Source organism: Vespula vulgaris, chromosome 14, assembly GCF_905475345.1.
Source record: "Vespula vulgaris chromosome 14, iyVesVulg1.1, whole genome shotgun sequence".
Classification (NCBI taxonomy): Eukaryota; Metazoa; Arthropoda; class Insecta; order Hymenoptera; family Vespidae; genus Vespula; species Vespula vulgaris.
Window position 1 is genome coordinate 4,463,053 of NC_066599.1, and position 12,856 is coordinate 4,475,908.

The following is a 12,856-nucleotide window of genomic DNA, read 5'->3' on the forward strand; positions in this document are numbered from 1 at the left end:
AATTTTATATCTAAATTAGATTAAAAGTTTAAGAAAATTGTTTTCCTTTGAGAAAGGTATAATAAATATAGAAAGATAGTATAACATATATAATTGTTTACTTATTCATTTCTTTTGCTACTATTTATTCAATAGTATACTTACGCGTAAATAATTTTTATAGACTTCACATCACTGCTCGAGTATGAGTTTATTTTTTGCGTATGTAATATGATTTCAATTTATGGTAATATCTGCTACTTGCATTACAATTTTTCCAAGTAACACAGGTATGTACAAAATACTACAGTGTGTGCTATATGTTATGTGCTTTGGAGAAAGAAATATTTCTTTGATGTACAATGTCATTCAAAGAGATATTCACTGAGCAAAATACAATATTGCATATATTATATGACACAACTCACATATTATATATTTATATTATGGTATGGTTATTGTATTTGCGGGATTAAAAAAATTCATGTTAGACGAAAAGATTTGTCCACTTAAAGGATAAAAAGTCGCGTACAATGATGAAATATTAGTTATTGCATATTTTTTCTATAATATCCTTAGTTTAATTTTCTTGTCCATTTACGAATTCAAGATTATTCACGCATATAGCTGGTTTATAAAAATTTAGGTGGCAGATTTCTTATATACAATCGACATATTTGACGATGCATAATGTTAAAATTATATTTACTAATCGTATATAACCACAATATACAGTTTCAATGATATTGTAAAAGCCATTTTCTTATTTTGTTATATATATACATCACATGATTGATATATATAATATGCTTAGAAAGCAATGTTAATATATTACAGGTGCAAAAATCAGTAATCACTTTGAAAGGTATAAACCAAGAAAAAAATTTTGTGCAAAATATATCGTTATTTTGCCATTGCATTAGAAAAATATCCTGTGTGTGGGAGAAAGAGTATAAAAATGTAATGTTTAACATAAAACATTAAAAGTTTATATTTCATGTAAAATTTTAGTTAATTTTTGCAATTTAACTTAATACTTTCATATAGCTGATAAATTGCGAGATTACATATAAACACACTTTTGAAAATTATTCCTTTATTACCATCTGGCATTTTATGGTAGATCCAATTTATACTAATATCCTCTAGAATTTACTTTTTAAATAAATGTCGATAGATCTTATTTAAAACAATAACGCATAGTTATATTGTTTATCATTTTCATCAACAAACATTTAATTCATTATATGATTAGTATAACGAGTTTTTCTATGTTTTGCCACTTGGTGCAAAATGTTATGAAATCGAATTGTTGTTCACTGACTTTCATACGTGAAAAAACTAATATCATAGTTGCTTTCTAACAATGCTGAACACGATCATATTTTATTATGAAACTGTTCCAATGTGTTTATGTGTACCATTATGAATAACAATATCCATTTATTTCTTCTCTTTGTCGCTTTCCATTTCTTTTTTAATAGAAATTTTATTGTCACATTTTCTATCTTTATCGGTTTCATCCTTTATTGCAACTTTACTGTCACCCCATCGTGTATCAGTTTTGCATTTATTTTCTATCTCAGAGCCATTAACTTCTGCTACAATTTTCTCATCTTGTATTTCTACAACTTCCACTTTTTTGCTATCACTCTGTATCATTTTTGAAGCTATATGATATATATTTTTTACTGCAGTTAAATAACTATGGCATTCAGTCTGTAAAAATATTTTAAATATTATTTAATACTACATTTTCATTCGTTTAACTTATCAAATACTAAGAGAACTTACCGAAACTTTCTTAAATTTTTCATCTGTACATCTTAATTTATCTTTGTAAATCTTTAAATCCTCGGACAAACCTTTCAAACTGTTCGTTTGTTTTAGTGACTTTTCATTAACAATTCCTAATTCATTTTGCAATTCTATCATACGGTTTTCTGTATCTAAACGAGCTTTTTCAGATCTTTTTAATTGACCAACTAATTTCTCAACGTCTAATAAAGAACCTTTATATATAACAAATCCCTCTGGTATCGATTCTTCTTCAGTTATTCCTGTAGATTTATCATCTCTCCTAGCTCTTTTAGAAGGTGGTCCGCTTGACACGAACACAGGTAATAATTTTTTATTTCCTAAAAACGAAAAAATTTTTCTTCTTGTTATTTAAAAACTGCGATATCTTAGAAATATTCCTTGGAAGATTATCACACTTACCAAGAGCCAATGAACGCAATAACTCTTCTTCATTTTGAGTCTTTCCATTGTCGCTTTTATCTACATCCTTCTCATCCTTCCCGTTGTCATCCTTTGCTTTATCCGTTAATTTGCGATAATGCAAAGAATCTCTAGTAACCACTTTCTGTACTAATTTACGAACCTGTGCTCGCGATAGATTCAATCCCAAAGTATAAATAAGTTCTTCTATATCCTTATCAAATATATATCCACAATGTGTTTGATCAAAATATACAAAGGATAAAAGTAAATAAGGATCATATGTGTAAAGTTTTATTTTTCTTTTTTTCCCATCTTTGTCTCGATCTTTCTTACCGTCCTTAACCGAATCGTCATCCTACGAAATAATTATTATTTTATTTCAAGTAAACATTACGTAAACCAATTAATTAATCATAAATTAATTAATGACTTTTTTTCGGTAAAATACCTCCGATTCCTCGTAATCATCATCGTCATCGTCGTCATTCTTTTCCTTCTCCCGATCCTTGTCGTCAGTTTTGTTCTTTGCTTCCTTATCATCTTTTTTATCTTTACTTCCCTCTCTCTTTTTTTCGTCTCTTCTTTCCTCTTTCTTATTACATTTTCGATCATCTTCACGTCTTCTATCATCTTTTTTCTCGTCCCTCTTATCTTCTTTCTTATCTTTTTTTTTATCCTCATCTTTTTCCTTAGGTCTTTCAGGTAAATTACATAATGATCGATATATGCGAAAACCAAAATCTCGCATTAACATTTCATTAAATAACTCGGCAAATAAAGACACTTCGAACGAATGTTCCTATAAAAATGTCAGGAATAAATTAATCAAATTCGTATATAATTAATGTATGACGGAACAACAGTAAATATAAATAACATAAGAAAAATATAATACCTTCGTGTCTTCTGGTCTATAATCAAGTAAAACGCTTAATGACATTACAGTACAATCGAATTTTCCATTTTTCGCTGATCTAGATGGATGCACAATAATGTGAGAAGACTCTGGTAGTGTATATCTTTTCTCAAGTATGACTCGTTCGCGTTCGTATAATTTTCTTTTATCTTCATCATGCTGTAAATTAACATATGTACTAACACCACAACATATACTTCAATGATAATAAAAATGGCTATTTAAACTTTTGTAGATACTTCTAATGTGTGTGTGTGTGTGTGTGTGTGTGTGTATGTATGTATCTATGTATGTATGATGGATGGATGCATGCATGCACGCACGCACACTACATACATATACATATACATATATATACATATACATATATATATATATTATTTATGTTCAACCTTTACATCTTTATTTTCCTTGAATTTTTTTTCATCATCCTCTTTTGGAGGTGGTGATGTATCTTCATTATCTTCTACATCATCTTGACGTCCTTCCTCTTTAGCCTGTTCCAACTTCATAGCCTTTAGAAGACGTGCAAGCAATTGTGACTTTAGCCCTTTAGAGTTCAAATTTCGTGCAACCAACTCTTGACGTAAATCGTTTACCTATAAATTAAAAAAAAAACATAAATATGTATATACAAATATTAACGAATAAATATTAGATATATAAATCATTTTATAAAATAATAGCATACATTCATAGATTTTGGGTCCAACTGAGAATAATGGGTCGGATCTTTCTTTTCTGGTGCCATATCATCCTGAAAACAGAAAAACTATATTAGCTTGCAGAAGTAAAAAAGCTTAATAGGAATCTACAGAACAGAAGCAGCCCCTATAACGAAACGAAACCACTCCCTCTTCATTCTTTCGTCATTCTTCATTTAATCACTCTCTCACATAGTAATGATACACCTTTCTTCATTCACGATGTCCCTCAAGTATGACTTAAATAACTGCTAGATTCTCATAGTGTCCTGGCTCTGGTGTCTGTGTCGTTGATAGGTTATGGATAATACCAGTAATGTAGTAGTATATAACAATGAGCAAATGAAATGAATGAATAATTTATCAATGACAAAGGTGAAGGTATCAGGGATGGGAATGGCTCAGCTGTGCTCTTCTCCGAGCTAGACTTGCTTGCGTCTCTTGTTAATGCAATGAAACTGCCAATGGCTAAGGGAGAATTTGTAATACATTACCCATCGATCATTTTTATACCTGACCTAATAAAAATATTTAATAATACAAAAACTTGAAGAAGACTACCAGAAACTATGTTATACTACTATTTCTAAATAAAATTTGACTCCTTATATTTATAGTAAAGTTAAATAATATCTTTTTTATAGATACATTCTACTGCGAATAATACAGAATATTCCTATTTACACCGAATATCAAGGAACTAAAAAAAAAATAGTTTAACATAAAGCTACTAACTTAACACAGTTCCTTCTTTCAAAGTACAAACGTTATCTGATGATAAATCTTTCACTAAATAAGGAATATGTTTTAATTTTTAAGCACTAAAATTGTAAAGAAATGTAAAATCTTGAGAAAACTTGGAAGATAAATTGGATCGATGGACAAGTATCACCTACTGAAAATTCAGTTTAGTAGTAGGAACCAGCTGCATGTATACATAATAAGGTAATAAAAAGGTAAAAATAATATGGGATGATGTTGGCAGTGCCTTTTGATCAGCGACGGCAGCCTCATCAGTGTCATTGGCAGCATCCGAATCGTCGGGGTTAGAGGCAGCACGCAGCAATTTTCGCTCCAGTTGTTTCTTATAGTTGAGTTGTAGCCCATCCCACTCCAATCTGGTAGGCACACAGCTCCATACATCTGGGAGAAATAGTATCACGGTTTCAACGCGCGAGGGCACCACTCGCCCTGACTTGTGGGTCGTTTCTGCACGTCTGTAGTAGAGTTCCAGGAAGCGGTACCTGTGCCGCAAGGAAAAACAATACCCAAACGTCAACTCAGATTAATGCTGCTTAGCCTTGCCTTATATGCTAAGTGATCGTTCGCTTGTTCGTTAAGCCCACGCACTGCATACAAAGCCACGCACAGCGTACAACGTAGACCATTTTGAGAAAGCACAACTGAGTAGATCACAACAGTAATAGAACAATAGTGATGATTTGTCTGCCACGACTGCTCGTATATCATCGTTGGGGTGCTTGAAACAGGATCCAGTGCACAGCAATCTTCGTTGGTCGGTCGTGCATAAAATAAATACGTACCTCCTATGTAGAGATTTAGCTACAATTTTAGTTTATCAAGTGAGAAACTCATTAAAATCTACATTTCTTTTTTTTTTTTTCAATCACGAACAATGTACCCTTGTCATAAACGCACCTTAATGCTACTTCGTACTAATTAAATTTTAGCAGCTTCTCACTCAAGAAAACTATGTACAATATAATTTTGCGAACTATAAAAATCCGAGGTCATAAAAAGGCAACATGACACTGATTATCAAATGAAATTTAAATCGAAATTTACCATAATAATGGTTTATAGAAATTGAATAACCGAACATTTCGATAGTGCATTTTAACGGGCAGAAAAATTTATTAACATCACATTGCTCTTTGATAATGAGGGAGCTTTGATTGAGGAAAAAAAAAAGAAAAAAAAAAAGATAAAAAAGAAAGAAAAAAAAAAGAAAAAAAAAGAAAAAAGATTTATAACTGTAATTCAAACGTACGTTACATAAAAAAATACCAATATTTGCAAAATCGTACCACTGAGTGCAGCTGGACAAATCTATGCCTGTAAGTGCTTTACAGGTTCTGACAGCCGTCCTGATCAAAACCGAAGGATCCTTTTCGGGATTTGGTCCATCCAAGGAAGGACTCCATGGCCCACCAATGGCCATTGTTTCATTTTTACCTCGTAAGCCTACTAAAAAATTTATAAGGCGAGTAGGATGTATATAATCACGATCTGGATCTCTATCCTCTGAGACTCCACAACATCTTTTATAAATTTCTTCCATGGCAGGCATTGATATAAGCATCACCTGTGGAACACAGTAATAAAACATAAGACAAATGAATTGTTAAATAATTAATTCATATAATTGAACGAACCTTTGCAGAAAAGAGATAATCAGCATCCGAAGGTTCTAGTACTGCAGTATTTTCTATACATGAATCTACATCCTTGTGCATAACATGAAAAGAGCAAGGTTTGTTAAGAGTGAATGGCATATGTGGAGGGAAAGCATCAACCCATCTAAAGTTAGTAGAAAAGAAATCACTGGGAATATACATGTTTTGATAACGTCTTCTTACTTCAAGAACATCTGCTTCAGGTCTGAAATAATAACCAATAATATCGCCTAAGATAAATCATAATTGTGAATATGTGGAGATAAAAAATGGTAACATAGACTACTAACAAATCGAGCGCGATTTTTGGTATTTGCACCATATATCGTGGCACTACTCTAGTACGTCTTCGAGGTCTAGGAGATTTACTTCTTCTAGTTCTTGAAGGACTACGTTCTTCTTTTTTCTCACGTTCCCTTATTCTTTCTTCTCGGCGTCGTTTTCTTTCAATCTCTTCCTCTTCATTCCTACGTTCACGAGGTGATCTCTCTCTAACTCTTCCAACTTTGTTACGATTACTAGCCGTATTCGTATTTGTTGTAGTAGTTGTAAATCTTTCAATCATGAAATTATTTTTCAAAATAAAAATGAAGTAATTTACATATAAAATATTTTCATACTTTTCTACAATTAGATATCATTTTGAATTTGTCTTTATGCTATAGTTTAAATTTACCTATTATTTGTATTTTCTGCAGGAGGAGGCACTGCATTATAAGTTCCTGATGGGCGATTTACTTGTTGTCGATTAGCTTGATTCGTCTGCTGTGTATTAGTATTGTTATTATTATTTCCCATGGGTAATACTTGTATTCTAGTAGCATTCCATTTAAATGGCATAGAAGGATTGTAAGATGCTTCTACAAGTACACGATCTCCTACTATTGGATTAGAACCCTTTACGCAAGCACTGAAATACAAATCATTAACAATGAATTCAAATTATCTTAATCAAAATTGATTTTGTTCACTCACCTTGTTTGAAAGAATACATCTTCATCAACAAAACCAAAATTATCATGTACTTTAGTAACTGTTCCTGTAAAGACTCTTTGTTTTGGTGACGATGAAGGTACATTTTGTTGTACTTGTTGGGGAACACCAGCTACTGATGGTTGAAATGCATTCGTATTTAAAGCTCTTGGTGTTGGATAAGAAACTGTAGCAACTTGTGGATATAATTGTCCAGCTATTCCAGATGGTAGATTAGAACCCAGAGTAGTCATTGAAGCCATCGTTATATTCGGCTATATAACAAAATATTTATAAATTCAATATTGTTAATTACTAATCATATAAAATATTATATTGACCTGTTGTAAACCTAAACTTTGTTGATAAACTTGCTGTGTTTGTTGCTGATATTGAACCATAGGTTGTCCACCAATAGTTCCCATTGCCTGACCTAACATTTGCTGTTGAATATTTTGAATACCTTGTCCTATGAATGTAAATCCAAAGAGATAAAATATAATATAAATATAAAATAGAATCATATTCGTTATATAATCAAAGTAAGATACATTTTATTTAATGGAAAAAATTACAAAGTATAAAATTTATTACAAATTTAAGAATATTGATTAATTATTAGTAAGATTTTTCACATTATTACAATTGAAATTAATATACTTCTAATTTAATTCATGTAAGAGATATCAAAAACAACCTTTTATGATACCACACTATTCATATCACTAATAAAATAATGGAGCCATCCATTTTGATGGATCTTAATATCATTTTAAATCTAGAATAATTATTTCAAAATATTAATAAAATAATGTTCTTTACATATCAGTATGAATGATTATTTCATGATAATATATAGAAAAAGATATTTTAAGAAAAGTTTTCTCAACTTACATAAATTTTAACACAAATTTGGCAACATCGTGCTCTGCACACGGAACGACATGCAATTTCTTCACTTTATATTAGTATACAATATTATCTTACCTGTATTACGAACCCAAGGTGGATTCTTTCCTCCACCGAATGGTGAAAGATTACTCATTTCTCTCGGAAGTTTTTTCCTTTATTTCTATAAATTTTCTAATGCTTCGTATTCTCGATCAAGCGTCCTTCACTCGGGCGCCATATTTTTGGATATTACAATCATTAAATATAAATTCTACAAGATTTCAAATCACACTGTGTACTTATGTAATATTTCATAGACGCTATTTCTGTTTGGTTGAAGTTGGGTAAAGTTCTAGGGTCTGTCTATTCCTTGATTTCTGAGTATACGAATGTTAAGCTTCGTCGATACTGTAGATATATAAGAACCAATAGAATTGTTCTTTATTATTCAATTCAAAAAAAGCACCAATGATAAAAGATAATCTATACAGTGTAGTTCTGTACCCATAACAGAAGATGGCGCCACATCGTTTTAGTAGCCTTACTATGTTGCGTGCGCAAGCTTCTACACTACGCTTATTTAATGTGTATTACTATGAGCAACTGTGAGGCTCTCTGTGATCTGTAGATAACAATACGATCAAGTATAGTGCACACCAGATGATGTGAAAACATTTTCGTATCTGTTGTTATTTTGGTATAGATAGACATCCAAATACTCAGGTGCATATGTATATAGATCGAGTTTGATAAACATCGTGTCTCTCTTTCTTTTTCCTCTGTCTCTTTCTTTCTCCTCTTTCTCTCTCTCTCTCTCTCTCTCTCTCTCTCTCTCTCTCTCTCTCTCTCTCTCTCTCTGTCTGTCTCTTTCTTTCTTTCTCTCTCTCTCGTGAAACGCAATTCAAGTTGTAAAACATTTAGATGCAATATGACGTCGGTAGATTCTGGTGTTGAGACTGGAAATGATTCAAACGACAGTTTAATTGTTCAACACGAAAATCTTACAAGTGGCCAAATAAGTTGTAATACTTCTTCTACAACCGTTGCGAGTATGAATAGCAGCCAAAATCAAGGACAAGAAAACGAACAGAATACTTCTCGAATAGGATTAGGTCCAGCCTGGTCAATGGATCTGAGTTTACCGATTTCTTCGTTGTGTCCAGGACTTGGAAATTATAACTGTGCCGATATAAGCCAAAATTCGGGTGCCAGTACATCAGGAGAACTCGTTGTATATCCATCACAGGTAAGAATTTCTTTATATTATTGAGAACAACGAAGTTAGGTAATGTGAAATGGCACCATTATGATCATTCACTTCATACTCAATGTGCAACTATTTTAGGGATTTAGACCTCCCACAAATAGATGTGTTTCTGCAAAAGAATTAAGAGGTATCAAAGTTATTCCAAGAAAGATGAGATCGCTACATTTTCGTACTGATCAATATTATTCTGGTTGGAAAGAATTTCGAGAAACTTTTTTGGAACGTAAAATGCGACTTGCAGCTTATACAAATAATATTGAATTAATGAGAAGACTGTTAAATACTGGTGTTTCACCCGATAGTCGTGACGAACAAGGACGTACACCTCTTCATTTAGCCTCTTGCAGGTAAATTATATCTACTGTTAAACAAAATGATATATAAAAATGATTCCTGAATATTTTTATATATAGAGGCTTCGAGGCAATAGTACATCTGCTTTTGGAACATGGTGCAGATCCTAATAAACGTGATATCATAGGTAATACTCCACTTCATCTAGCAGCAGTCACAAGTAAAATATCAGTAGTGACATTGCTTTTAAAGGCTGGAACAAATGTACACTCTTTGGATAAATATGGTTGTAGTCCATTACGAATAGCACAAAAGAAATTAAGAATGTTGCAAGAATATGGAAAACCTCTTCAAGAAGATATGTTAAAAATTAAAGAAGAAGTACACAATATTATTGGTATGCTAATGGTGTACGTACAAAAACAAAAAGATATGTCTGAACAAGTCGAAACGCTTAGTAGCTTTTGTTCTCGTCTTTCGCTATCTAATACATCTGATCAAGTACAGGATGATGTCAAAGATTTACTGGCTAACATAAATTCTCTTAGTATTACAAATTAACTATTTGTATTAATATACTGTGAATAATATTACTGATCAAATTATACATAGTATATTAATGCAATAGAAATACTACACATTTTATAAAAAAGACAGTTATGAGAATTAATAATAACTGTAGTGTTATGTTTAATATCTCAAAGAACTCATTAATTTTTTTGTTGTTCATTATAATCGATCTTATACACGTATGTTGTAATTTATTTTAATCCTTGTGTCTTTGATCCTACAGTCCTGGTCTGGTCAATTACTAAATTTTAGTTGTAAATAACTTACTGCATTTTCAACACTTGTATAAATTTAATTAGCAAATTAAAAATATATTACTTATGAAATGTATACATTTAAAAATTTAGTATGCAACATCAGTAGTGTATACTTATACTGCTTTATTGATATAAAAAGGAAAAATGGAGGATTTAAAAATGTCATCCTTTGTTACTTATACTTTTCAGTTACATACTTTATTTCATTTTGTATTAAAAACTATATTACATTTATGATGTTGTGAGGTTATAATTATTAATCTTTTAATCAATTTGACAAGACCAGGTATTTAATAAACACTATATATCATAATTAATATTTTTTTCTCTAAAGAAAATTTTTTAATAATCGAAGATAAAAGATAAATTATCTTGCAACTACACAACACATTGTTTACAATGTTTTAGAAGAACATTTATACAATATGCTTATGAAGAAAAATTTGTTATATACATTATACTGTTTTTGCTATTCAATATTAGAACTTAAGATCGTAATTTTTACTTTTCAAAGATACATTGTTCAATATTTTCTACTTACATATAAACATGTAAATAACTGATGTAATATCTTTACATCTTCTGTACATATTGATTGTATTAACATAGAGCATCTCTATTATAACTTATAATATATAATAAAAAATATATATATTTTTTTTTTATGAAAATAAGTGTGTACATATAGTATTTTGTGTATATATATATATATATATATATATATATATATATATATATATATATATATATATATATTAACAAAACATATATATAATCATGTGGGAAAATAAAACTATTGAGGTTATACTGCTGTTTTTATTTTATAATGTTTCCAATGTAGAAATGGAAATCAATTAATAAAGAACTTAATAATAAACAATTTTTCAATTTATAAAAAGGATATGAATCATAGAAATAATGTAATTGCCTAAAAATGTACATTATATTTTCGTATTGCAGTGTAACCTTAACTAAAATAATTATTAATATTAAGGATTTTGTTGTATAGAGATATAAAAAAAAATCGTATATAAAATAAATGATATAGGAATATAATATAAAGAAATATATTTCTTTCACTTAAAATGCATTAGTTTTCAAAGAGTTGAATTAAAATATAATATATTTCCAAATATTTATGAAATATTAAAAAGCCGGGATTTATTTAATTTAAGATTGCCTAGCTATTTAATGAATCTCATAAAATCATTAATTTTTATCAATATACTTGATTATCTCATTACTTCTAATCTTTAGTAACGAAGTAAAAATAATTAGCATAACATTACATTCTTTTCATATTGTATACATTACATCAATAGGAAGATTATTTAAAATCACTATCTCCTTATTTATAATGTTTTAAACTAATTTTTATTGGAACTTGTAATTCATGATCTGTTTCTTAAATTATTAATATATCGTCAGATTCTATATTTTCAAATGCATGTACAATGATATAACATGCTCATGTAGTATGTAGTTTTAACATATAAATGTGTAAAACTTGTAGCTCTTGTAAAAATTTAAAAATATCTTTTCTCATTACAAGAAATAAAGGCAACAAGCAATTTGTGTAAAGATTGAAATTTTGGAAACTTCTTTGCATTTTAATTATTAATTATTTGTCAACAATTTTATTGGCACCATTATTTATTTTATGAAATTACATCATCCTAAAAAGACGGAATAAGTAAATAGCACAATAGAATTTAAAAAAAAAAGACAATAGTTAACTACCATTGTTGTTCTTATAGTTTTCTTATACATTATGGTTTTTAGAAAAAATTTTAGATTTTATATATATATATATATGACAATTCTTGACTCTATTATAGAGAGCAATACATATATAAGTAAAATAACAATTATAATTTGGTAAAAGCAGTATATCCCTATCTAAAAAGAAATAGACATCAACAACTTCTAATATGCCTGATAAAAAAATTAATAATAAAGTAAAAAATTAATTAATAAAGTGATTTAAGATGAATTTATAGAATATATATATATATATATGAAAATAACATAATTGATTTCAACAAATATCAAACGTTCTGTGCCATTAGTAACTATTTTACTGTACAAATTTTTAAACTACTATCACTTAATTTGAAAAATTTTAGCTTTTATATACCTTTCAGGTCTTGAGAGAATTCTCTCTTATAATACATAATAAATTTTGCATGCTAGCAATGTCAAACTTTTTAATATTTCCACCTGTAAAATTGTCAATAACAGATTGTACAATATGCTAGCATAATCGAATACATTATGATAAATTGTGATTAAGCGAATAATTTTGATAATATCAATTAAAAAATCTTTTTGTATATTACTATTATAACATATCTATATTCTTTCAT

The 12,856-nt window shown here is 29.5% G+C and overlaps 2 protein-coding genes across 5 annotated transcripts; one reads left to right on the forward strand and one right to left on the reverse strand.

Annotated features, from left to right (window-relative positions):
- Positions 1-171: 171 nt before the first annotated feature.
- Positions 172-8,404, reverse strand: LOC127068996 (cell division cycle and apoptosis regulator protein 1-like). 2 transcript variants are annotated; one of them, XM_051005542.1, is made up of 15 exons: positions 8,199-8,404; positions 7,553-7,680; positions 7,215-7,486; positions 6,916-7,149; positions 6,530-6,793; positions 6,219-6,444; positions 5,871-6,148; positions 4,811-5,066; positions 3,810-3,875; positions 3,517-3,717; positions 3,098-3,277; positions 2,651-3,001; positions 2,200-2,557; positions 1,774-2,117; positions 172-1,698 (listed from the first exon to the last, which is right to left on the reverse strand). In XM_051005542.1, exons 1-15 carry the CDS (start codon positions 8,254-8,256, stop codon positions 1,423-1,425), a joined length of 3,492 nt encoding a protein of 1,163 aa, XP_050861499.1. In that variant the 5' UTR covers positions 8,257-8,404; the 3' UTR covers positions 172-1,422. The 2 variants fall into 2 exon arrangements, with proteins under 2 accessions (XP_050861499.1, XP_050861496.1); XM_051005539.1 differs by having other exon boundaries at positions 3,511-3,717.
- A 266-nt stretch (positions 8,405-8,670) lies between these two features.
- On the forward strand, positions 8,671-12,079 carry LOC127069005 (ankyrin repeat domain-containing protein 54). Of its 3 annotated transcripts, none has more exons than XM_051005566.1 (4): positions 8,671-8,825; positions 9,044-9,348; positions 9,448-9,716; positions 9,783-12,079. In XM_051005566.1, exons 2-4 carry the CDS (start codon positions 9,154-9,156, stop codon positions 10,222-10,224), a joined length of 906 nt encoding a protein of 301 aa, XP_050861523.1. In that variant the 5' UTR covers positions 8,671-8,825; positions 9,044-9,153; the 3' UTR covers positions 10,225-12,079. The 3 variants fall into 3 exon arrangements, with proteins under 3 accessions (XP_050861523.1, XP_050861522.1, XP_050861521.1); XM_051005565.1 differs by having other exon boundaries at positions 8,676-8,825; positions 9,024-9,348; XM_051005564.1 differs by having other exon boundaries at positions 8,686-9,348.
- The last annotated feature ends 777 nt before the right edge of the window (positions 12,080-12,856 follow it).